At 38.2% G+C, this 27,569-nt stretch overlaps 1 protein-coding gene across 1 annotated transcript; it reads left to right on the top strand.

The window, feature by feature from the left end:
• Nucleotides 1–75: 75 nt before the first annotated feature.
• On the top strand, nt 76–5,841 carry ly6pge (lymphocyte antigen 6 family member pge). Its single transcript, XM_028006275.1, has 3 exons — nt 76–1,602; nt 4,055–4,171; nt 4,882–5,841. The coding sequence occupies exons 1-3, from the start codon at nt 1,545–1,547 to the stop codon at nt 5,061–5,063; spliced, it is 357 nt and encodes a 118-aa protein (XP_027862076.1). The 5' UTR covers nt 76–1,544; the 3' UTR covers nt 5,064–5,841.
• Nucleotides 5,842–27,569: the final 21,728 nt, after the last annotated feature.

Here is a 27,569-nt window from a genome sequence, read left to right as displayed (position 1 = left end):
AGATTTTATTTGACTTTTACCTTGTGTTCTTGAGGAACACAAACACACATTGATGCATCAATGACTGCTGTTTGGGCCTCTGATTAAGATGTATAAAAATAACTAAATAAAAATAATCCTCTTTTTTGAGTAGTATGCATTAAAAATGTAACAAAAATCCATCCTTTAATTTGAGGACATATATTCTGTGGTGGGAAAAATACGACATTAAGAAGTTTTGCTCAGCTGTTGGTTCCCATAACAAACCCTTTAAAATAAATCAAACATTTCTTATTCTTTTACTTTTTAAAATTGATCAGAGTATCTAGGTATTTTCAAGTAGTATTTCATGACTTTCTGGTTCACTCTAGTTTAAAACTCTGGCTCAATTTGCTTTTAGCCACTGGTTGCTATGTTTGATGAGGAGCCATTTTTATTTCGCCACCACAGCAGGTTGCTAAGGCAGGAAAATCATCTCTGTAACAACCAAGGCGCTAAACCTTTCAGGGATTTTAATTAGATAAAAAGAGATTGAGTTTTTCTGTAATACAGGTAATGTGGGTAATTTTGACATGAAATAAAAGACAAATGTGTAGAAGTTACTGTTAAGTATGGTGGGCATAAAGTGAGGCTGTGGGCCTGTTTATGTTTTGAAAGGCACTGCGAATATTGTTAGTGTAAAAAATATATGTAAACCTGGTTGCTGTTATGACCCCTTACTGAAGAGTTTAAACTAAATCAATTTCTTAATATGATATGTGCTGTCAAAGAGAGACTGTAACTAATTGGTCACATGGAACAATTTTATTTTTTATCTTCATTGTTTTGCTTGATTAAGATGTTGCATATTCAGCTGCATTGAGATAGAATCAGAGTTTTGATCTGCTTGATCATAGTCTGCAACTTGCAGAATCTTGGTATATTAAACAATTAAATATTGCTCTGTTTTTGCTCCATTCTTCTTTAAGTGCCATAAAAAAGCACACCCTGGTAAAATTTGTTCTGGAGTCTCCACTGGAGATTACAGCATTGGGACTTACAGGGCTAAATGTGAACTACAAATAGTACCAATAGTGAAAATTATGACCTGTGATAGTTTAGCAGAAAAAACATTCAGAATGAATCTGTCTGTGAACTTACAGTTTTAATAGGCATGGACCAGTAGAGATGCTCACAGTATAATAATTGTGCGTAAAAAAATTCCACAGTTTGATGATATTTGCTAAATGTAATCTAGATGTTTTTAAATGCAACAATTATTGCTTTGTTCTTTTACTTGTGCAGCACAACCTCGTTTTTAAAGATTTATATAAGTAATAATGGTATGGTATTATTACTACTATGTGACAGAAATATAAATAATGTTATCCAAACTATGCATTTATTGTAAGTATCATTTTGGTACTAATCAAAATTTAGCACCACTCAATGCTAGCTGCTCATCTGCTGCTCAGGCAGGAGCAGATATTAGCTCGTTTAAATACCAAGATAAAGCTCAGAGGGCTTAGAGAGCAAACAACCTGCTTTTCATTGTGGCATCAGGAGGAGCGACAAGTGGCAGCACCATGACGATCGTCCGCTATTGTCTATTGCTGCTTTTTGTGTTCCTGCTGCCAACTTACAGTAAGAACTATTTTACTCTTAATATTCCACCCTTTTTTTTCTTTACAAATTGGTTTTAGTGTTTGTCTTAAAAAGGAACTTAGAAACATTCCTCCACCTGTTAGTTGACTTTTTCCATTCAGGCATTTCTTTAGCTACTTGTTTCTCTGTACATTAGTCTGCTTTTTTTGGACGACTCCCTTTACATTCTGACATTTAAAAAGTAAAGGCTGGACAAGACAAGGCAGCAGTGTTTTTATTTTCAAGAAAAACTCATCTTTTAACTGCTTAAGAAATATATTCAACATTAAAACATAAAATGGTATTTCCTGTCATTACTGTTATTGGAAGTTGATTTCTATTGGGATTCTAATAATTGCTTGCTTCGCTGTAGTTCATCCTCATCTCCTGTAACGAACATGCAGTCAAAAGCAGCTAATCTCTTAACAGGCCTGGAGACTAATACTTTTAGCATGTGTGGAAAGCGGCTGTGCAGTGGGGATAGATTGGGGTCAGCAACACTCAGTGGGGGATATTTAATGCCAAGCCAAAACACAGATGAGCACTGATAAGAAAACCAGTAACAAGGACAATTTTAATGATGAAATCTTTGTTTCCTGTTGGTGTTTTAGTTATACTTTTCAAGTTGTGATTTTCTTCTTTAACAGAGCCTACCTTTATAGTGACAGAGTCGACCCTCTGTTTTGATTTGTACGTCTTCTGTCTCTGAACTATATCTGTACAGGGACAAACCTGCGACTGTGTCAGAGAGACACATCTGAGGTGAAACGAAGCAACTTTGATGGCGAAATACAAGAGATGTGCTGCTGTGAAGAATGTTTGAAGCTTTTAGTGCCTTTCGGCTCTGATCCTCTTAGGAAGCAGCGTTTGAGACTGCATGTCTGGAATAAAGGAGACAGGGATGGAGGGTTTTAAAAGGAACCGTTTAAATCTATAGCATTTCATAGGTCAATTCATTTTCAAATAGCCGCTCCTTCCTTAAGATAAGAAATCAGGGCACAGAAAGGCATTTAAGTGCTTTATGTGCTGAAACTGGTTCCCGAGGCATTAGAAGTTTAGAAAAATAAGTATTTTTAAACATGTGGACAGAACTGCTGTAACTTTCCGGTAGATTTTGAAAGATTTGTGCGAGACGAGTTAAGGGATTAATTAACGCTGTCTCCTCACTTTAGTCTCACTTCATCAGCGGAAGACTGTCACACATTGGAAATTTACATGGCTTGCATGTGCACGCACATCAAGTACATCCTGTGTGAAAGGAGATATCAAGAGTTGGGGTCTGTCTGGGAACCTGATTTGGTCATGCTTTACACCTGCATCACTGGAGCTAACTCTCTTTTTCTGCAGCTTTAAGGTTTCTAGGCCATACCCTGGATACCGCATTAACTGTTGAAAAGAGAGCAATGGGTTGGGTACCTGCAAATGTTCTCTTTAAAATCATCAGTAAAAATATCATCTTGGTAGATTGTTGAGGACAAAATGCAGGACAAAATTTTAGATCTGCTCAGCTGTTTAATAAAATAGCAACAGTAGTTTAAAAGTGACCTAATATGCTTCCTTGAACAGGTTAGGACAAAACATGTTCATTACATTTTTTGCACAAGTCATTTTTAGATAATGAGATTTTAGTCTGCTCAGTTTGGCCTATTTTGAGCTCTTTTGTAATGAGTTACTTTGGGGCCTGTTGTCACTTTAAATCCAAATAAGCTGCTGCTGGCCACACCCCCCCAATTCCACATTTACTGAAACAAACAGATGCGCAATTACATAACTTAACATATTTGAAAAGCATAAGTAGAGCCTCTGACACAACGAATAAGGATGCAGCAAACTGGTTTCTAAATGGTAAGTAAACAACAAATCATTAGTCTTTACCAGCAGCCACTGTACAGCACATACAGCGGTAAAATCAGCTGACCAAACGTTGTAGAGCTAAGGTTCAGTTGCTATGTAACGGGCTGGGCTTCATTGGGGTTGCTAGGTGATTGGTAGCGCCTGCTGATTTGACTTTACATTCCAGACGTTTTTTTGAAATGGGTCCATTTCCAGACACCAAACAAACAAACTTTCCAGTCTCAAAATTATCATAGCGGTTTTGCCAATAGTTTTATAAACCCTAGAAGCATTGTCACATAAGCCCAAATCCACTTTTTCATGGCAAATTAAATATAAATAAATGTATCTCATACTTGCAGCACCACTAGAACTGCTTTCAAAACCATCCAATACAAAACCTTTCCAACAAGTAGCCTTCACATAAACGGATTGACAATATTTTAAAATTATTTAGTTTTGGTACCGTTTTGAGTAGATATTAGCTTCAGCCTCTGGGTCCGTCTAGATTTTGCTGACACCAAGAGTGTTTTCTACTTCAGGTAAAATATTAGTAGCCAATAACCTTTTAAACAGAATGCATAGCATCTTGTTTTGACCTTGTCTCTGTCTCATCGAGGCGAGGCTTTGAAGTGCTACACCTGCATGGGCTCTAATAACGATGACTGCAACCGACAAGGCTCCAAATCCTGTCCCAGCTACTCTGACGCCTGTGCGGTGGTGGTGGGCCATGACAGTAAGTTTGCCGTTTCTTGAAGGTGTCTCTATCTCCTTTTGCTCATTTAGTTTCTACCTCCTGTTATTCAGACAACATTTGCACTACGGTTTTGTGTTCGTTCTGCCGGCGTGTACAAGACTGTGTGTGACAGTGTTTGTTGAAGACCAGCTGTTGTCTGGAGAAACGTCCCAACCTGCAGGAGGTTTGAGGTTTTTTTTTTTTTTTGGAGAATGAAGCTTTTTGCCTCTACTTGACAAACACCCTTAATTAGGATACCATGTGGTGCTTCAGCATAAACATTTTAGTTTATTCATTTTTTTTATTTAGAAAAAAAGACTTTGAAGTAATTGATAAGTTACTGATTAGTTCTATTTAAAGTTAGAACTAATCATAAATTAATTGTAGGTTACTTCAATAGTTTGGGCCAAATACAGTTGTTTTAGTTACCTGTAAGAGTCCAAGCTCAAGATATTTAAGGGGGACAATTAAATGGGTGTGAAATGTCAAATCCTGTTGCCTGTGGTCGCAGCAGCTTCTTATCAAACCTGCAGTGATTTTAAAATATCCATCATCCCAGATGCCTGCTGTAGTTTTTTTAATTTGGTTGTCAGTAGCAACGCAGTACTTTTTCGCAACAGCTGTTTTCACTGCTGGTGTACTGATTGGCTTCTGTGAGACAGCTGTTAAATGGATGTGTCTCTCACATATATTTCTGTGTGTCTCATAAGGTGGCGTGATGAAGTCGTGTTCCTACAAGTCTTTCTGCAGTCAGGCCAGCAGCCAGGGATACAGAGCACCAGGGGTCAGAGTTCACTGCTGCTACAGTGACGACTGCAACATTAAAAGCTTCGCCTCTCCGCTGCCAGGATTCAGCTTTTGGCTGCTGTCTTTTCTGCTACTTTTGCACTGACTTTTTTTCACAGGACACACAGACAACCTGATCATGCCAACAAGAATCCATTCAGCATTCAAATGCCAACAAAATGCCAAAAAGACTGCCTGTTTTCACACTTGATGTCATCCTACTGATCACTACTCCACTTAACTTTGGTTAATGTATTTATTGGAGTGCAAGACATTAAGAAAATGCTGCATACTGAGCAGTGAAGTAATGCTTATGAACCGTATAAATAAATCAGTCAACTAGCTGCATCTTTGATGGCGGATAGGCACGGACCAGTTTGCTAATCTTGAGTAAAAATATCACGTTGTCATGGCATTTGCACATTTTCTTTCAACACTTGAAAGAAAATCAATCTCATTGCTCTTAGTTAAAGTGAAAAGCAACAACTATTTGCTGCTGCTTCAAAATATAGATTTTTAGTTCTATTAATATTGTACATTAAAAAAAAATCTATTTACTGTTATTATGCTTTCAAAGCATTGACTTAACCCTGAACTATAGATGATGTGGGGCCAACTCCTGACACAAGTTCACAAATTTCACATGAAAATTACAACAATAGATCAGTTTTAAAGGTTGTAGCTCCTGTCAACATCAGTTGTTACAAAGCTATATTTTTATTACTGTAAAAGGTTCTTCATAAACAAGAGATGTCTTCATCCAACTTAGAAAGTACCCAGTTTTAAGGTTTTTACATAGTCCAATCAAATAAAACAAAATAACAAAGCTCACATTCATGCTTGCTTGAACTTGCTAAAACATTTGGTTATTTGAAAAAAAAAAAAATAGAAAAAAAAGATCATTTTGGGGGACCAAAAACCTATGTATATGTTTTTTTACTACCGAGAAATATTTCCAAACTGAAAAATCTTTCAGTCTTGTAAGTGAGGAAAAAAAGAATAGAAGCTTTCTTTCAGCCAATAGTGCAGTAACAAGTGGAGGCGGGGTGATGCTCTCCTAAAGCCAGAAAAAACTGGTCATTTTGACATTTTCTCTGGCCTGTTTTTAAACACAGTGTAAGGTATAGAAATACTTTATAATTCTGCTTTTCCACTCCCTTTTCTGTCTTGTAAAAATGATGAACCCCATATTAGATGCTTTACCACGTCTAAACAATCCAGTATTTGAGCACAGTTTGCGCTGAAATAAACTGTCCTGTGTTTAAAAAACACCAAGGAGTGTACTCAGCTGGCATGTTTTCTTTGCTTTTTGTCATTAGCCTCCTTCCTGCCAATCACCAACCTGGATCGTCTCAATGCTCCTGATAGGAAGTGAGAAAAAGCCTCTCACACGCTGTTCACTACCATAGTCCTTTTACACGCCTGTAGCCAGATGTGCTACTCTGAGATAAATTTGCTGTATTTTGAAGTTATTTAGGGAGTTACTGACATTATGAACAGAATCTGGACTCACCTCACAGACAAAGAGGTGGCAGCATTTCTGACTGAAGGAATTCATTTTTTGATGTGCATTACATTAAAGTTTGTCACTATTTGTGTCTTTATGTATATTTAGAGCTGTTAATCTGAAATAATGAAAAGGTGAATGTAATATGACTAGAGTGTTCATTCCTGTCAATATGTGCATTTATTGCTGTGGATTTTTTAAATACACCAGTGAATTATTGTGTGAAGATATAAAGACCCTTATGTTCTCTGCAGAGTATTAAAGGTTTACTCATCAGATCATTATGTCTATTTAACTTCAGACATTTAATGATTAAGTTTATTCATTTTCATAGTGGACGTAACACAACAAACAATGTCAATAATTTTTTAAAACAGAAATTTAGAATGTGAATTTTAAACCTATTGTGGATTTGTTTTATACCAGAAACAGGCTTCAATACATAAATACACTACACTTAATGTTTGGTTGAAAGTCCCTGAGAAAATTGGAGAAAAAAAAAACATACAAATTTGTAGCCATGAACAAGATTCTGGCAAAAAATTTTGGTTGAATATTTGAGGACTCAAGTTCATTTTAGATCTTGTTTAGTCCTTGTTTTTGTAGTATGGGTGCGTTTTTGAAATTTTAAGAGAGGTCTAAGTCAGCTTTCTTTCAGAATCCTATTGCAAAACCAGCCTAATTCCCCCAATACCAGTTTTGATGTGAGTTTGAATTTCAACTGTATAGAACTGAGAGATGATATGGATTAAAAAATGTTATCACAATGACTTGTGGTATTTCCTGTGATAACAATAAAACTGAAGTGAAATTACTACATATTCTCTAACTTGTAAAAAAAGAGAAAAAAAAATCATAACTATGCTGAACATTTTGGAGAGTTGTGGAAGTTTTAATTATCTTTAATTGGAATTTATTATTGTCGCAGTTCATCAACAGTTTTCACAGTAACACTACAACAAATACCCACCCTTTCTGTATAAATGTTGATTTTGGGTAGAACAATCTGGAAGCAATCTTCCATCTTCATTAATCCAACCACTTTGTGCCATTACACAACACAACTTGCACAACAGATTATGCAACACAAAGTTGCACTATTATCCTGTAGCCAGCAACATGCTTGACAGTTGGTACAGTGTTCTTAGGTTTAAAGGATGGATGGATGGATGGATGGATGGATGAACAGGTAGATGGACACATCATCTTTATGGAATGGGACAGATAATTAAGCCTGAAAATAAAAATATTTTCCCATAGAGGAATTACTTGTGCCATATCTATTAAAATCTGTGGAATACTTGTGTTAAATTTCGCACTTTTCCAGACTGTGTTGGAATTCTTTATACCGTATCGCTTCCTGCATGTCTGCTTTTGTAATTCTCCCAGCCTCCACTGTGGGGCAGTCTAGTCACACTTGAACATCCAGCTACCACATGCCATCAAATTTACAAAACTCTTGCAATTCATATCGACCGACCACGCCTCGTGGGTTCAGCAGAGATTAGCTTTAGTCAATAGTGATAATCATTGTACAGTTTTATTGCTGTCTGCTGGGCTTTGGACGTTATTTAAAAAACTGCAACTGCTTTCTCTTCGCTTCTTCTGTATTGCCACAACTCTTTGTTTTCCCTTTTGCTGTGCTTCCTCTCGTGATGTCCTGCTGCTCTCTCCTTTGACAGGCAGGTGTGAGAGTGTGAAGGCATTGCCCTGCAGAGGGATAGACACTGACCTCAAACCGTGAGTTTATGAAGCCCTTTCGGTCCAGGCTACAGGGTCTTCACGTCCGCAAAAAGGCCCCTCGTCAGCCCTCATCAAGTTTATTTGGAAAGACTCTTGAAAAGAGATGCAGTTGCTATTGCATTTAAGTTCTGATGGCGGGTCAGTGGGTCACAGATTATGTGGAGGTGTCTTTACATTTTCCTTAGTTCTTCTCACGATTCACTTTGAAGTGAGACTGCCCTGTTTCTACACTGTTGCAGAAATATCATCCTCTCCCTCACCAACACACACACACATTTGTGAGGACAGAGTTTCAGATTCAACACAGGATTTGAAAGCGCAATCATGGCAAAAGCCCCCGCTGGATTGGAGCCGTCTCTGGGCAATATCAAGCCAGTCGTCGGCTCGCCACATGTCCGCCATCTGAGCTAAAAACTGAAGGTCATTGTCATGGCAACTTTGCCGTTTTTAAAATTGAAGTATGTTTAATCCCAATCCTCTGGCACCTGAAGACATTATCGCCGCAAATCCCACTGTCAGTCATCAAAAAAGATGAGCTGGCTGCCCTTTAAGGGAGGCGATGCGCAAAGTAGCAAAGCTGTGGAAAAGTCCTGCCTGCAGTACAGTGCTTTCTAAAGTATACCAAACAGCTTTTCTGCTAGAATGTCACTGAATGTCTCTCACACTGACATATCTGACAGATTGTTGTCTTAGTGTGTGGGTTGGTGTGCATTTTCTTCCAATAGAAAGGATTTACACTTGTGAAAATGTTCTCATTCGACCCGAAAAGATTGATGTTTCTCTGGAACAGCCATCTTCCATCATATGAAGTCCCACTTCCCTACTTTTGGTTTTAAGAACATCTTTTAAGGTTTTCAACACATTATTTCTTAAAATTTCAAGGTGGATTTGTTGACTGAATGGCACTTGTAATTATAACAAACTCAAGCAGCAGTGGTTAAATTATTTAGGACAAATTAAAATATGTGTGTGGGCATGGAGAAGAAATTACCTACACCTCTTGCAAGGACGTGCCAAAAAGTGCCACACAAAAATATGACATTTGTTACTGTATCATACTATCAAATTGAAAAGTACCTTTAGCTTGTATCAATACATCTAACACATTATAGATTTGTGTTTTTTCCATTGTCCAGAGTTGTGTGTCCAGTTCATTCATCTTTTCTCTTTACTCTAATATTTTCTACAGTATTTAGTTCTTGGTCGACCTTGCTCTATATTGTCATTCTGTTGAAAAACTGAATGATGATTCATCTTTGGCAAAGAAGAAGCATTACAGATTCTAAACTATACTTACCAGTGGACATGAGGTACTTTTCCACATAGATTCATTGTTTTAAATTAAACCTGCCTGGAGTGACTGTTGCAGAAAAAGTAAATCTGACTGGCAGCACAATTACTGGCACTACTGCTGTGAATGCTTTGTAAGGCACCCATTTGTCATAAGGACAGGTTTCAAAACATTTTATGAGATTGTAACATTGTCATCTTACTACAGATGCAAAAATGACCCTTATTCAGAGGCTAAAAAAGTTTTTTTCCTTTCTAAAAAGCAACAGGGACGGCGTATGTTGACTAAAAGTGAGAGGTTTCATTTGAGATGCGTTTCTTCACAAACTGTTGCATTCATGTCAAGTCATTCACTGGATAACATGTCAAAGTTACTTATGCAGTGACATCACTGCATAAGTAACTTTGCAGTTACTTATGCAATGTCTGTCCTACAAATTATTTCAAAATTAGCTACAAAATTCAGAAATTCTATTATCAGAAAATTTCAACCATTACCTCATTTACACAGAACCATTACTTCACAACAGACTGTAGTTTAAATAAACACCAACAAATTGACTTTTTGTGAAATGTTAAATAATAGGTAACAATAGGTTAACATTTCAAATATTTTAGAAGATATTTCATAAACCTCCTGAGAATCAACAGGATAATGTAGTTTACAATGTGTGCATACACCATGAGGTCATCGCCCAAGACAATAAAACTGTGTTTAGGAATGACATAACAGGGGCCCTTCTGAACCTAATGATTTAATAAATGAATTAATCATAATAAAAACTGCTGCTATCAACTAAGTGGCTTCATGGGGGTGTAAAATTAAAATGCGAAATGGTCTGAAAAGCTGCCACTGCCGGCGACAAAATCACACCTGAATGACTTAATTTAGGGAGTATTTTTAATGTTACCATTATTCATTACTATCATTAATTATTTATAAGCAAAGACAGAAAGTTATGCGAGACTCAAAAGTAATGATATCATAGGAGTTTATTTTATGTGAAATGAAGACAATAGCATATTTTGGGTTGTCTTAAACATTTTTTGTCCGTGATTTTAATGCAGCTAATGGCTAAAGAGGTGTTGAAACATCTTCAGGAAAAACTGAGTGAGTCCGGTTGCCTTTGATTTAAGCCTGTTGTTTTAGGCTTTAGGAGTTTTTGGTTTCCTATTTTAAATGCAATGCCCCATATCAACCCTGGTAAGTTCCATGCCAAGCTGACGTTGGTTTCCTGATCCAGTCTGTATTGTCCATGCTGCCAAAGATTGAATTAACATTAACGGCCATCTCATTCAGGCTGAGACTGCTCTCTTCGTAATGGAGGATGGGCAGGCAATTTCCGGTAAGCTTCATAGCGTCAAACTGACACATCACATACGTCACGGGCGAACTTTAGCGATTGGATAAAATTTAAAGATTCAACAGAATCCTCATCTCCAGCAAGCAATCATTTCTCAACCTTCCATATACGAAGTGAATCGTAAGGGGCTGGTTTTTACAAGGCTACAGGCAGCTTGAAGAAATCTGTATTGGAACTGCTTTGTGAAAAAGGCTTTGAAGATGCCCAGATGCTACATTTTTTCTGTGAACACTGACATCTTTTTTCAGTTGCTATCCAGTATAATAGGACTGGGTGGCCAGAAGATATGGGCCTCAGTGTCTCTTCATATTTATGACTCAGAAAACACAAAAACCATGGATTGCAAGGGCCTACTGCCTCTGATCCACTCACTAAAGAAAAAGATAAAAATCCAAAAATGTTTTTTGTTAAAATTACTTTAAAGGAATTATTTGGAGTATGAATAATTTTCCCACTGGTGATGTTGTCACAAATAATAAGTTGTTTATGTTAAACCTTTTCAGCCTGTAATCCAGAATTACAGGCTGGATTTTTAAAAAAAATTTTGAAAGTGTCTTTCCAAACAATGAAATGAACTTATGAACCACCAGTGGAATCCAGGTCCTGCCCACAAGAGCCGACCTGTTAATCTAGGACAGTCCTGTCTCTAAAGAAAGAGTGGTTTTCATTCGGGCCTTCATGGGAGCGCTGAATTTTGGATGCACTCCGCCACAGAAATGACTAAGCATTACAAAGTAAACAATAATAAAAGATAAGCACAAAATGAACCTGAATGGACAGATCACTGACTTAGGACATGCTGTGACTGGTTGCGTCACAAAATCAGAGAACATGAACTGGTGAACATAAACCGCTTGTGCTAATGTGGGAAGGGAACAAAAGCATTCAGGGGTGGAAGCAGGAGGGTGCGTGTTAGACGATGGCTGTGTTTACAAGTGCCTGGGTCCTGGCTGGTCGGCCCAGGTTCACCAAGCGGTCACCGGTTCTGGGGTCTCCAGGTCTGTCTTTTTCTTTTTTGAAAAAGATCTGTGAAGCAGAATTAAAATGATCTACCTCCAGATTCTGGACACAAGGTCGCAAGTATTTTTATTTTTTTTTCTGGTTTTGAAACAGGAAAGAGGAAAGACAGAGTAAGAGGGAGTTGAGGGGTCAGCTGCAGACAGAGGCTGGAGAAAGAGAAGAATTAATTGCAATGAACCTGTTCGTCAGTCACAGCCACTGACGAACACGCTTGAAATGACTAAATGGCCCACCGTCTGTGAGCCTGGGCCCTTATAACAAGACAACAAGGAGTTCACTCAGGACAAAAAAGAAGAATTGACACGATGCAGTGTACAGCCGGCTTAGACATTTATATAGTCATTAATCTGATGGTGATTTTTAAATAATGTAAGAAAAATGGAAGTAAAGTAAAAATGTATCCCATCCCTTCAACTGTTGTTTGCCTTTTATGCAAGATCAGGCATCAGTGACAACAGGTCAAGAAGTAAAACCAAAGCATCCATCTTTCCAGCAACACTCTGCAGCTCATTTTCAGTGATCCCAAGGCATGCCTTTGTCAAAAGGAATATATAGCTTCCCTCTTGTCGATGCAGAGGAGTAGCTGCTCTACTCCTCATACTATTTGCATGGCTGACCCTGGCCATCATATACTGAGAAACTATTTTCAGTTTTTTGTGAAAACCTCCAAAGGAAGGTAGTTACCTGGTCAGATGCCCAAACCACAATCAGATTTTTTCAAGCTCTGCCCTGAGAATGAACCTCCTCACCCATCTCTACATCTGATCCCAACCACCCTAGGAAGAAAACTCATTTCAGCCATTTGCAGAGGCTCAATGGCTCTTCTTTAAATACTGACCAGATGTCAGTGGCGTGCATCTTATAAGCTTCACAAAAGGTCTCTATTCACTTTTTTTGCAAATTTATAACTTCTTCCTAAATTCAAAAAGGATTTGTATTATGTATTTGCTCACCAATCTGGTGAGGGATGTGTGGGTTTGCCTCCTTGGCTTGTTACGTTTATGACCCAAATGCAGATAAATGGAAGACAATGGGTCGATGGATAAGATGTATGCAACAATTGTTTGAACTGTCAAAACATGTTAATCTAGTGTTTTTAAAATGGATTGTTGTTACTGCATTTTATCTACTGGCCAATAAGTTGAAGGTAAACAAGCTTTGAACCAATGAAACATCCAGTTTATCCATTTTCTCTCAGCCGTTCTACCTTCTTCTAAGTGATTTCTCATGAGAAGACATGTGCGCACCATGTCTGTATATCAGATAGAGCCGTGGCGCAGGGTGTCTATTTTTGTTATCCCCCACAGGACGAACAAAGAAGCGGGATTATACAGAGACGAGCCTCTCTGTAGTATTACCCCATCTTCTAATTCCATCTGAAACTAGATCTGCATCTGAAGGCGGAAGCTCCAGCAGAGAGAAGATAATGCAAGAACATGTTGAGTTATTATGAACAATTTAATAAGACAGTCCATTGTTTTATGCAACTTTATTATATGGTGCAGGGGCAACAAAAGAGAAGAGAAGGAAGCAGACCTTGGAGCCAAATCCAAATCACATCAGTAACTGCTGCGCCCCGGGGTGAGGGCAGGCTCAGTCAGCCGTACCATGCAACTGGGATAATTAGTTTTGGAAAGGAATATCAACTGATATAATTGAGCATTCTTCACTAATGAAGATCCTCTGTGTTGTCACTATTGAGGCGCTAATTGACGGGAGAGGGATGGGCAGGATATCATGATGAAAGTGCTGCTCGAGTCGACAACCGAAACTTCATCAGGCCGACTGTGCTGCTCTGATATCTGAGTTTTATTTAGAAGTGTGTGACCCAGTCGGATTTCATGTTAAAGAGTGTATGATGAGCAAATTCACCACTGATTCATCTACAGAAAGCCTTCTTTTACTAGCTTGTAAATTTTTAAAAAATTACATTTTGTAGCAGTTTTTCTTTGCCTTTCTAACAAAAAAGTCCCCAGCAGCCACCAGGATGAGGCTGGTGGGAGTTTAGGGGTTGAACAGGTCGTGTTGGGAGTTTCGATCCAGGGGAAGCAGAAGGTCGCGAATTTTGAGAGAGGGCTCCGAGGAGGGGTTTTGGTGAAATTAGTTCAGGGAATAATAGGAAACCTAATTGGTTTGGACAAGTTTAGGGAGGTGGAAGTAATGCAGTCCTTTAAAAGAGGGTATGAGGGTCGATCCAGCAGAACTATGAGATAATCAGGGGTGATATTCAGGATAGGAGTGAGGGGAAGGACCAAGTCCAGAAACACTGGGGCCTCCTGATGACCTCTAGGGGAACAAGGGCACAAGGGCAACCAATAGCGGGCAACAGGGGAAATACAAATGAACATCTATGATCAAATCATTTTGGAAAATCTTTAACAAGACCTCTTCACCATAGACTCCTATAATGCTCTGTAAAATAAATCTTTAGAGGTTATAAGAGGCAGAGTTTTGTTAATAATAAGGTAAAATCCCTGCTTTAATTTGCGTTTCAAATCAGACTTGCAACATTCATTATGCTTTTCAGGGTTCAGTTAAATGAGCTGATGAAAGAACATTAATTTCAGTCTTAGAGATTTGACTTGTGAAAATCTCTAGAACTACACTTACTGCATGCTGGTGTGGGACGGCAGCAGCTTTGCAGTAGATAAAAAGGCAATACAAAGAATCAGAAAGATTGCACAAAAATTCAAAAATCAACAGCTACCCGACTTGGATGACATCTACACCTCTCGCTCACTGGAAAAGACACACAGCATTCTCAAAGATCCTCATTTAAATTATTAGTATCCAAGTCCAAGAGTAAACTGAACTCCAAATTCTTGATTTTTGTGTGCCTGTGATTATGTCAACTTATTTGTATGAATTATTTCATCTCTAAGCGAGACATGCAGTGTCATATTGAGCAACAGTATTTCACAGTCACGGCATTTTTCCACACCCACAGCTGGAAAACCTGTGTTATAGGTTACGCATGATTTGATTGCACAAATGTGCATTTTCTGTGACAATGTTTGCGGTTTTCACACTTTACAGTGATGTTTCCAGGGGACAGAGACTGTGTGTGCTGTTGCATCTCGCTGTCCATGTGTCATGTGACATGCTGTCTTTGTAGGGAAGATGTGGCAAATGCATGTGCCACACTAATCAGTAGTTTTTATAAAATTAGAGCAACATTAGGATTTAAAAGTAGAAGTTGATGAAGCAAGGGAACAACCAATTCTGCATGTTTTGTGAGCATACAACTGCAAGCACATTGAATCATGTTACATGTTTATTGGGGGACTGTATTAAGTGTTGAGTCTTCAGAAACAAAACATAATACTGTTTGATTATTATGGTGGCTTCCCAAACTCTAGCGGAACAACTTTATGAGCCTGATGTGTGGAAAGTTTTCCAGTGACATAAATATTTTTTACTGTCAGGAAAGATGGATATAACACACTGCAGGGTCCAGAACTTCATTGATGAGCCTGTTATTTGGTATGCAATCACAATACTGATGTAGTTCACGTCACAGCTACTAATGAAATTTTACTCACCTCGTTTAACAGTGTAATTGCAGTGCTTTTCATAGCCTTAGTGTTAGATTTGGTATTCGCAAATTACTTTTTTTAAATGACTTGGTATTAAGAACAAAAAACTTCTGATGGTGGCATTCTTTGACATTTGGTGTTGTTCACTGGCATTCATCTTTTGTTTAAAGCCTTGTTAGAAGATGTGATACAGATATGTACTTTATAATGCACATAATGTATCTGCAGAAACTTTGAAGCTGCACAGGACAATGTCATTATATATACAGCAAGAATGGTTTATGAGTAACAATATTGAAAGACATAACTCACCAAAATGAAGAGTCATGGAGTCACCCCTTGATTTAGGGAGAACTGCTGTGAAGAAAACACCTATAGAGAAGTGGTAAAAAAAAGAGAGCTGTGACAATCAAATCCTGTTGTAATTTACCCAAAGGATGTCACAGACCTCTGAAAATAAAGCCAGCTTGTAATAAAGTTTGATATATCTCCTTTTGAGATATTCTTTATAGCTTGGAGGCAGATAGACAGAATGAAGGACAGCTGTGCTCAGTAACAGACAAGTAGATATTTAGAAAGGCAAATGTTGTGGAGCACAACAGGCAGATTATTCCATTCCGTGATGCATTGTCACATATCTCTGAAATCAGGCGCAGCACTCAGCTCCAAGCTGCCTCCCAGATCACTTCGTCTGACAGCCAGCAGACCAGACTGCTCACAGCAGTCAGTACAGAGACGGCCTGATGCACAACAACTCCAAATGTGTTTGATCACAAAGTGAGTTCTGGGTAACCAGTACACAGGAAAACAGTCAAAATTAACACATACCAACTTTTTCAAAAGTAGACAGTTTGATTCACTTTGATTTTTTGCAAAATCTCCCAATTAAGCCAACGAAGTACAAAGTATGTTCTTAGAGCTATTTCTAAGAACATTATTCATTCTTATGTGCCTTGGAAGAGCAAAACCTTTTCAAGTCTGATTAACTGAATGTTAAAATGATGGGCTTTCTTCCTCTCCATGTTTTCAATGTGACTCAACATTGCTTCGTATTAGTGCACAAAGTAGCTGCAAGAATCAGCACGTGGTCATGGAAAAAAGAAGAGGGAGAGAAAATATTTAAGGCCTTGCTCCCCCTGTCAGCCTTCACCTCTTTTCCCCCCTTGTTCATGTTTTCACAGCCCCTAATCCTGGCGGCTCCGACGCCGAGCGGTCACAGGTTTTGACAGCAGACTGTAATGACCTAAGCTGTTCTCTGCAGGAGGTAGTTGGGGTAAATAGTTGGGCGGGGTGTGAGACAAAGGAGGAATGTCGAGTGCCGGACTGCTTAGAAACAATTCTCAGTGCACAAAGATTTTTTACGTTATAACCCTCAGGGTTGGCTTGTTCTGGAAGTCAACTTACTCCAGTAACTTGTCTTGCTTTGTCTAATATTATTATTTATTAGAATGTGAATGTACTTAATTTTGTTCAACAGATTGTGTTGTCTACTGCTGAAGTCTTTTACATTTTAAGTCAAGTTTGATTCTTGTTCCTAGAGAAATACTTAAAATGAGCAAATTGCTTAAAATGAGTCAGTTTGTATTAGTGGACACCTCCATGTTGCCTCACATGCTTTTTTTCCTGCTTCTGTTCCCTTTTCACTGTGTATCTTACTAATTCTCAAGCGCAGTAGCAGCACATGGAGTCCTTCAATTATGAAAAGTAAACCATGTCACATTTTCCACTTGTCAGTACTGGGAAAATCACCCATATATTTATTGACTCAGCAGTCAGGTACCAACATAAGACCCGGAACTGTTTATTGGAGGCCTCTGAACTCGGAAAAAATGTCATAGTTTGTTCGAATTGCCTTGGAAGTCTGAACTCTGAAAGTCGAAGCTGACAGAGTTAAGACTCATGGAGTGTAGTGTGCTTGGAAACAAAGACTGGGAAGCAGAAATATTGACACAAATGCCTTGATGCAGCTTTTTTTTCTTGCTAAGTTTGGTTCCCTTGTAGTGACTGATAGTACCGGAACTTTACCTATACATCCTAACATAAACATGGGAAAAGCTCAGTCCTTTCTGCTTGGCTGAACATCAGTACAGTGTAGGGCTAATCTGTTGACTATTTTTGGACTAACTAATAAATAATTAAATAGCAAGATGTGTTTAATATGATTTTTTTTCTTTATAGAATTCAAATAAATTTAGGCTTTTCCACTTGAGGAGTTCTGGTTAGAACATACTTACAGACAAAAAGATTTTTTTATCTTAATGTATAAAAATTTTGTGCAGCGTTGGCTTAATATCTGCTCTGAGGGTGTCCTTTCACCTAATAGCATGTTTTAGAGCCTGGATAGTAAAGTTAACGATTATTCGCTAACTAAATTAGTTGACAGTTATTTCAATAATCAATTCTTCGTGACTAATTCAGTTAATTGTTTCAGCCCTAAACAGAAGCCGTGTCTGCAGAGCCTTTCTTCCTGAAACATCATCACACCAGCACGTTGAAGAAGGCCACTAGCCATGCATGACACCCTGAATAACAAGATGGATTATTTACAGCTACAAGTACACTTTCACCATGTGCGTGAAACCATAAATAAGAGATTGGTGTTTGTTTTTTTGCTTTTACAGGTACCATAGCAATTATTCAATCTAGATAACAGAGCAGGAACACTGCTTTGCTGCTGTTCCAACAGACAAGATCATGGAAGGTGGATGAAGCCACCACAGAGTTAAAAAACACAACTTCAGGTGCTCCAATAGATCTCAGCCTCCTCTGCAGGTGATCTGCTCTGACCTTTCCTGTAAAGAGCATCGGTGTTGTGAGTCCAGTCAAGTTCAAGGTTCAGATGAACATCTAGGTACTTACATGAATATACTATCTCAATGTCCACTCCCTGGATGTTCAAAAATGTCAATGTCATGGGTGTGCGCCTGCAGTAATCCACCACTAGCTTCTTGTTTTTCACCTCATTGATTAGAAGGTGGTTCCAAACACACCATTACAGCCAAACCCCTGCCTGTAATCAGAGTCGTCTTTGTGATGAGGCCAGCTATGGCAGAGTCATCAACAAACATTTGTAGATGGCTTTTTAGGGAGTTGATGGAGAAGTTTGCAAAGTAAAGGGTGAGAAGGATTGGTGCCAGCACAGGCCTCCTGTTTTCAGACCAGCCTGTCAGAGATGCAGCACCGTGTCCTTATATACTGTACAGTGAGGTAGTTTAGTTGCATAGTGACATGACAAGCAAAAAATGCTTTTCCTTGTCATGTCCTCCGCTATCCTGTCCCACTGATAGCTACTATTGCTATCATGTTTGTTATACATTGGAAGTTACTACTACTATCATCAATTTTAGACTTGTTTTGGATGAGAGACAACCATCACGACCTTGCCAATGGTGTTCTCTGTTCAGACAGCTGGGAGTCACTGAGCATGCCATCTAGTTCAATAAATTCAATGTAAGTAGTCTTTAAAGATACTGTGCCTTGGCAGATCTAGTTAGATTGAGTCCTGTAAACAACATTGGTGCATTTAAACATTGAAATTGCAGCTTATTTCTGTCTCCTAGCAACCAGTACAGCCAAGCGAGATTGCAATCCAATAATTTACGTACAGGACTGTCAGCCCACTGTGAAAGTGAACAAGTTTTGGGCCTAAGGTCTTTTTAGCTTTAAATTCTATGAAGACCAAACCACTCAGAATGTGTTTGTCGGTACCACAACTATTAACCAACACATCCTGCCTACAGAAAATTTGTACATGCTAAGAACAATTCTTGAACTCAGGTTTGTCAAACAGAAAGAAATGGTAGAAATTTAACCCAAAATTTAACCTTAAAGCTAAGGAGAGGTCTGACATTAGTTTGACAACAAGGTCTAAACAAATAGAAAACTTAATAACAGAATTACGGTAGGTGATATGACATTTGTAGCTACACGTGAGTAGCATCAGTCTAGATAGAATAAAGTGCAGAGCAGGAACCTGTTCCACAGTTTGTTGAGATAATGAGTCACAGATGAAGAAGATATCACCAGGGAAACAGCAAGCATATGTATGGCACACACAAACAGCTAAGTAGCCCACACTACACTAATCATCCACAGCAATATGACAACCAGCTCAGTACTGATGGACAAATAACATCTTTGGGTGTTTGGTAACGGGATTATAGCAAAAGATCATTTGGGCTTTTGTGGGTTACTCTTCGTAAGCCAAGTTAGTGGTCCTTCACCAACTTTATGGTGAAGGGCGTTAGCCGTGCAAATGAGAGAAAAGCTTTTTCCAGTTTTTTTGGGAAGCAGGAAAAAGCTTTCCCCGGCAGGGCAGTGTGTTGTAGCAAGATCAGCTTTATTCACTTTACTCATAATATTAGAGCTCAATCGTAACCAGACTGAGAGAAAAAGATATCAGAGACATCTTTTGATCAGACTGTAAGATCAAAAGCATTTTTGCTTCATCGTTTGGCTCAGATGCTGTGAAGGCGCAATTAGGCGCAACAGTTAATTAACACAGGTAAAACCCTACAGTGAACAGTCTGTACTTTGCTGTGATTCAGTTATTTCATAACACAATCTGTTAGTTTCACCCGAACTGCTGATCAGAAGCTAAATTATCACATCGCTACTGTGCATGCTTCTCCTTTAAAGTGAACACATATATCACAGAACTATGAAAAGTGAAAATGCACAACATTAAGCCATAACATCATGAACATAACCAGGTATAACTGACCTGGCAGAAATGGACAAAACAAATAACTAACGTTCTAGTGGGTGGTCAACATCTTGTAGTATCACTTCTTCCTAGTTATCCCTTATTCAAATCGCACTTTGATGCAATGACCTTTACAACCTTTTAAACAATGATGTATATATCAAACTTACCTGAAAATAAATTTGACTTTGCAATATGATGCCTTGGGTTGTGAAATTTTGCTGTTTTTTTAAGAAGAGAATTTCATTCTGACATGATGTCTTCAGCATGTCATCACAAGCATGTTCTGCCTTTATGGCATTTGCACCCGTTTTTAAGAGCATTGGACTGAGAAGTAATTCATATGATGAGCTCAGCATCACCTCCGCAAACACCTGAGTTCCACCAGGTGTTTGCTAATTGCTGCTGCTGATAGCATGGTGAAGCTAAGTGGAGGAGTCACAGAAGAGGAGAGCTCCCCTGAATTTCTGCCAGGGAAGATTCAAGTATTTCTCAAGTATGCATAAAAGAATCAAAGCAACTCTAGGTATGTGTTCGATGAGGGAAAACATTACAACATGATGTAAAGCTCAAAAAGGTAAAAAAAAAAAGAAAAAAAAAACGAAGTAAATTTTACATATTGACCCCCAAACTAAATTCTGGATGTTAGTATCAATTAAGAAGTGTCAATAGTTTCTAAACTTACTAGGTCATCTACAAAGGCCTCTATGTGTTTTGTCATGTCATATGGGCTCACAGGTAACAAAGAGACCAAGCAACTACAATAATTCCTACTCTTCTTTCTTGCAACAGGAAATACAAACACATCTTAAAAAAATTGGATCATAAAAAAGTTCAGTATTTACTTATTACTCACTTGAAAAAGTGAAACCTTTTTTTTATCATATAGAGCCATTACACACAAAGTCAAATATTTTAAGCCTTATTTCTTGTAATTTTGATGATCAGAAACATCTCTTTAGCAGATGGAGATGATACCATTACTCTTTGATTTTCATTCACATCGAAACGCTCAGTGCTTCTGTGTTTAATTTAGTCTCCATCCTGGATGGAGGCAACAATAGAACTGCTGCTGCCATTAACATCGACAAAACAATCGGAGAGTATTGAAATAACTCCTTCAATGTATCCAGAAATAACTGGAAGTGGTGACTTCAATTTGTTTTATTAAAACACTCAGTTTGGCCAGCTTCTGCTTTTGATAGTCCCTCTGCAAAGGAAGAGACAATTAATGTTCAAAATTAGCTGTGCGCTATTGATCAGAGTGATTATGCGGTAGGCATGAGATGAGCTTTGTGTGCCACTCAAACATATAAACTGAGCCAAAAATGATGCTTGTTGTACATTTCAATGCGAAAAGTTTCAGGAGAAAATTCCTCACATTTCATCTATGCACATGAATTCCACTACATAAATTCTCTGTTGTTCACCTTCATAAGATTTGTTCTTCACTGCTGTTAATGTAATTGCTTTCTGCCTCCAGCACAGAAATAAAATGTCCCAGGTAATGAGGATTGCTTGTCCTCTCCGGTTTTGCAGTCTGACTGTGCTGTGGTGCCTTTTTTTTGCATTATTTCATGAACCAGGTAAAATATGAAAATCTTTGTCATGAGTGAATTGCTCTTTCGTGTTTATTATTTCCACTCAACCATCCTCTCCCCTGAACTATATTTATTTAATGCGCTCTTTTACAGATTCTGTCTTTCCACAGGACAACTTCCTGTCTCTCCCTCATTATTACGAAGCCCCAGTGCAAACTATACCCCCAGTGGGACCGATGTTCAGATTATAAAGAACTATTCTCCTGGGGTTGAGGCTACTCAGGGCCCAATATGAGATAGTGAATTGTAGACTTAACCCTGTCCCTTCCCATAAACCCGTCAAGTAGATAAATAAAGGTTTAATTAAGATATGCTGCTCTGTTGTGCTTCGGGGTTGGCAGCTGAGTGGAGGAGGGGCATAAGAAACACATTTTGAATACGAGAGGCAATACTCAAGCTGCACCAGTAGAGTAAAGCACAATAAAGAGATATTTAATAAATATCTCTGAGCCTGCAGGCTGTTGGATATGGCTGGCAACATAAGGCCATTCATAATGAAAAAAAAAAAAAATCCATTACAAAGAGAAAACCATTTCAGCTTGGTCATTACAAAAATATAAATGAATCAATTCAATTATTTTGCATTTTATCACCTCCTCCAAAGAGCAGAAAGCATCCCATAGGTGTGGCATCAAGATTAATTGCTATGGAAATTAATTTAGAGAGTAATTCTCATCAAAAACAGAATTACCTCTGGCTTTATCAGGATGAGTCACAGCAGCAGCGTTTACTTCGCGGATGTCCGCTCGCTGACACCTCTGTCATGTGGCCAGAACTACTCACAGACTTCATCCAATCTGTTAGGAGGTTGCTATTTAATTTCAGTGCTTGGAAATGCCAGGATGAAAAATTCATCTGAACGGGTCAGTCATTACATGTACGCTTAATCATTTGATGAAAACGTCTAAATAAAGGAACAAACAGAGATTGAGCACATGTTCGTGTGCTGAAAGAGTGTAAAAGCCCAAAACAAATTAAATCACTAATATAAAAAAATTTAAAACAAATTCTATCTTTATCCATGTTGGAACAAACACTGCTTTCTACTGAAACACTCACACATTAGCAAAACAATGATGTGGATTCACAAAATACTCAAGAGGACTATTCAATTGGACTAAAGCAGATTGTGAATTGTACAATTTTACAAAATCTAGTGGTTGTTGCACAGACCAACCATCAGATTTTGACTTTACTTTCATAAAGTCTCTGCTTTCCTGCTTTCCAGTCCTCTGGAGTGTATGATTTAGACAAAAGGACACCTTTAGTTAATCTGTTAAAATTGGTCTTTTTAAATAAGCTGATTTCTCCATATAACAAAAGCTTTCCTTGCAAACTGTTGTAATTTTGATCCACCACTGTGACTCTGGTTATTTTTGATACAAATTTTGTTTGTCAGGTGTCATAAAGGATGTTCAAATGTGGTAATATAAAATTTTCCACCTCTGCAGTTTATCAGTACATAATGACTCGTCTCCAGCATGCATTTGTTCATATTAAAAGATCAGAATACTCACTTGATAGTTTGATGGAGCACCTTCTTAGGATTAACGTCATATTGTTGGAGGCGCAAACTCGATCTGTTGATTAGTCATCTCAATAGACGACATATTCAGTCTACAGAAACTATCACTTTTAGGCCTTGATTGTCCTTAGCACTGCAAGTGGCATACACAAGTAGGTTCTCCAATGAAATTGCTAAAGAAATAAATACTAGTTTCTTTTATATGTACCACAGAGTATACAGTTTTCCTTATGAAAACAGTATTTCCTGAAGAAAAACAGAGAATACCTTTTATACCAGGATTGGGCACCCTGTCACAAAACAAATGGTTCAGAAATGTTTTTTAATTTGAGGGGTTTATTTTTCCTCAAAATTCTCAATACACTTGAGTACTTGCTAAATATTCTGGACAAATATTTCCAATCCATGGATGCCTTACATTACACTGGGCTTATAGACCCAACTTTACGGGCTCATGGCTCCATTAGTCAGGGATATTTCACCAACAAAGGGAGACTAATTAGGACGGTGTTTGTAATGTTATGTTACTATAGTTTATATCTTCCATGCAAAGAAACAAAAGAACATTTGTTTCTTACATAGTGGTGATTTAGCTATATTACATGAAGTAAGTGTGTTGTTTTCAATAATCAGTCTGTTTATATCACCAAACTCACACAAAGTAGATAATTAAAAGTGTGAACTTACAAAAACAATGAATGTGTTAAACCTTCCACATTAAGATTAAACAATTTCATTCCTGCTGCCTCCTTGAAGCAAAACGTGAACTATTTAACAAAACTGAAACTTAAATTAACTTGTTACTGTATCACTAAATAAATATTTTATTTTCTTATTTACTTGTTTACCTTTTACATCCATAAGGGTTAGCATGGCTACCATCCTCTCACAACCTAATGGAGACTTTAACAACCTCTCTGCCATTATACAGTACTTTCCATAAGTGGATGCTTTCTGCTCTATTGTGCTCAGTGATTACAGTGCCTGTGCAGTAATTTGTAGTTTCAGAAATGCACTTCTTTCATACTGACTTAACTACTGACTGCAGCTCTAAATGGAACAAGGGTATCCAAAGTACAGATTTTTTATTTTTATTTTTGTGCCACAAAGTCTAACCTTAAACAAGGACACGTGGGGTCAGAGGGACGACCTGTTTTGGATCCATCTATGCATGAAAGGTGAGACTGAGTTGGTTCGTCACACAGCCATTTGAAAACCGCTCGGTGCTTGAAAATATACGACTGAACCTAGAAGTAACAAATGAGATGGTGCAGCCACTTGCAAACTCACACCTCAAACACCACCTGTCTGTTTTATTCTCTTGCCGTTCATAACTCTAATACACATGTGCATATACACAGATGAGATGTACACACACACACACGCATGTGCACACCCTGCATTCAGTCACTCAGATGACTATTGTGTGGTTTGACCATACTGGAGTGTCACAAAGTTTATGGGCCTGCTAGCTTTTAAGTGGCCTTTAAAGATGTTCTGCTAAGCCATTAGCAGCACTTCATCATAAAACTGCATCATTTAGGAAGCTGACTCGCTAACTCTTACCCGTGTATTTTAAATGAAGTTGCAGAGTGAGAGCAAAAAGAACAAAGTGAGTTTCTGACTAAGTATGCCTACATTTTTTTTCTGTATTTATATATAAGACCTTTGTACCTGAGCAAAAACAATGTTATGGAACATTGTGTACACATTTCCCACCCTGACTATGACTGTGGAAAGTCATCATGGCATTGGATTGAGCTTTTTTCTCAGCATATAACACTCCTGAAGTCTGAAAAACAGAATGCTTTACTAACCTGAAGCTGCTATTATACAGAACCACATATCTAGACAATACATGTAGAATGTATGTAACTGACCTGGAATCTGCCTTTTTGTCTCGATTGAATTTACCTATTTTTGTTAAGTGCCTTTGTTGTGAATTAAAAAACTGCAGACATGTATTTCTCAAAGTAGATGTAATCCTTCAAGTTTAGAAGTCAGTAAGCCTTTCAAATGATATAGTTTTTCATATTTAATTCATTTTCAGTCGTAACCTTTACCTCGTTGAACTGAATGAATTCTTGTCTGCCTCTTATTAATTTATGTCTCAGACCTTAAAGGTGTACATTGACTGCATTCTGTGATACCATAACTTAGAAAAAGAGATTCCAACATGAGCAACAGAGAAGCACACAACCATCAAAAAAGTAGCAAAATGTAAAATTTTGGTCTTAAGGGGACAGTATTATGCATTTTCCAGCCACATATCATTTTATAGCACAAAGAGCGCATTTTGCGCACCTAAATGGTTGCTACGGGAAATTAAAGGATTTCTCAAACATGCATGAAAGAATCAAAGCAGCACGCCAGTTATGTTTTTGATGAGGGAATGACATTATAACATGATGTAAAGCTCCAAAACAATTTATTTTATATAATACTGCCACTCAAACGACTTTGGGATAAAGTTGAAAATTTTCAAATAAATAATATTTTGATTTCTTCACTATCTAATTATCAAAATTTGGTTTAATTTTAATGAACCACCGAGATGTCCAGACTCCACCACAGAATCAACAGCCTTCTAGGCCCAGACAGACCTCCCCTGGCAGAAAGAACAGCTGCTGGATCCGAGGCTGACAGAGAGAGACAGAGTAAACAGAACCTGAAGCAGAAACCCAAGATGGTTCTGTCGTCTAATGCGTCGGCCCCTGAGGGCATTCCATCTGTTGAATTCTCCTTCTTTCTCTCTTCCAAACTGTCCTCAAAAGTACGTCAGTGATGTCCAATTTACATAGAACATCTAGACTCTAACATCAGAACAGTTAAAGACAGACTTACAGTAAACCAGCACCCACCAGTTTGACACTGTATAATAAAATTACTCAAGTAAAAGCAAAAAGGGCCTTTACTTGAAAAGTAAAAAGCTTTTTGTTTTTTTTTCAGAAAGTTACTGTAACTGAGTAAATGTAACTAGTTACTACCCAAGTCTGGTAGAGACTGTACACCTCGATGTGGTTGTCCTGGTTTCTCTCTCCACTCTATTTTTTTTGTCTGTTCATTAAAGGCTACCAGTGACTAAAGTCAGAAATTATACCTGAGTAATAAAGTAAAAGAACATACCAATCACAACTGATTATTCTTTGATTTGAGATTAATGATTTTATAAATATAATTAAGTAGCCCTTTTCAACTGCTACATTCAGAGGTCCATCATTTATGAGACTATAATTTCTTACAACAGTGTGTGTGAGGGGTGGTGCGTTGGGGGAGGTCTATTTTATCTTCTCATTTAAGAAGGGAACTAAACAAATGTAGGGCCCAGCCTTTGCCTCAGGTAATTACGGACCTCCATCTGTAGAAAACACATCTCCTGGCCCCTTGGCCCGGCATAATCTCCAGCAAGGACCCCTGGGATCCAAATGACCCATCTCCATCCTCCACCCTTCGCTCCTCCATCTCTGTCCACATCCACGCCACACGTAGCCGGCTCCAGCCCGGGGCCATTGCTGACTTTCTCTGCAGTTTGCAATGAGGTTGCATGGAGTAGACAAGCCCTCTCCTTCCTCCCCTCAGAGAGAGGGGCACTCTAAGGTTGACCGATTTAACAGCTGCTGGGTAATACACAGAAAGTCATTTGTTAAAATCTAATTGATCGCTCCATTTCCAGCTCTACACTTGGTAGCTGTTCTGTCCGCTGTGTGAGCATGGCTGAACAACAGATGACATATGTCCCGATGAAATGGAAAAAAAGAGAGAGAAATAGTAAGAGGGCAGAATGGAATGAGACCCTTGCAGCCCTGTGTGCTTTCATAGCATCTCAAACATACTTGTTATATACAAGCATGCTGTACAAATCATTTTCTTGTATTTTATTAGGATTACATGGTAGAGCAAAACAAATTAGTGTATAACTTTGAAAGAAAGGAAAGGGACAGATGGGCTTTAACATTTTTGAAAAAATAAATATTTAAAATGCTTGATGCCTGCTAAAGAATGGGTAGGTTATAAAACAATACCCCATTACTTCTAAACTGATGGTCAGGCAAGGAGAACGTCAATCAGAGAAGCAGCCGAGCGGCCCATGGTCACCAGGCGTTGCAGAGATTCACGGCTCAGGTTTGGAAATATGTACAGAGCTGAACTCTTGATGCACTCCACAAATCTGGCTTATATGGAAGAATCAAAAGGAGAAACTCAATGCAAAAGCCAAGCTTATTGGGAAAAGCCAACACTCCACGTAACACTGAACAACATTATTCCTTATGGTGAAACGTAGCAGAGGTAGCATTATGCTGTGGCAAGCTTTTTATTCTGC

The sequence above is a fragment of the Xiphophorus couchianus genome, chromosome 22, assembly GCF_001444195.1.
Source record: "Xiphophorus couchianus chromosome 22, X_couchianus-1.0, whole genome shotgun sequence".
Taxonomy (NCBI): domain Eukaryota; kingdom Metazoa; phylum Chordata; class Actinopteri; order Cyprinodontiformes; family Poeciliidae; genus Xiphophorus; species Xiphophorus couchianus.
This window is presented reverse-complemented; position numbering and strand designations above follow the sequence as displayed.

Bases quoted from the DNA above. Each gene is read 5' to 3' on its own strand.
- ly6pge (XM_028006275.1), top strand. From the start codon at position 1,545: ATGACGATCGTCCGCTATTGTCTATTGCTGCTTTTTGTGTTCCTGCTG. The intron at 1,603-4,054 runs GTAAGAACTATT...TGTCTCATCGAG, and splicing joins GTTCCTGCTGCCAACTTACA to GCGAGGCTTTGAAGTGCTAC. The intron at 4,172-4,881 runs GTAAGTTTGCCG...GTGTCTCATAAG, and splicing joins GGTGGTGGTGGGCCATGACA to GTGGCGTGATGAAGTCGTGT.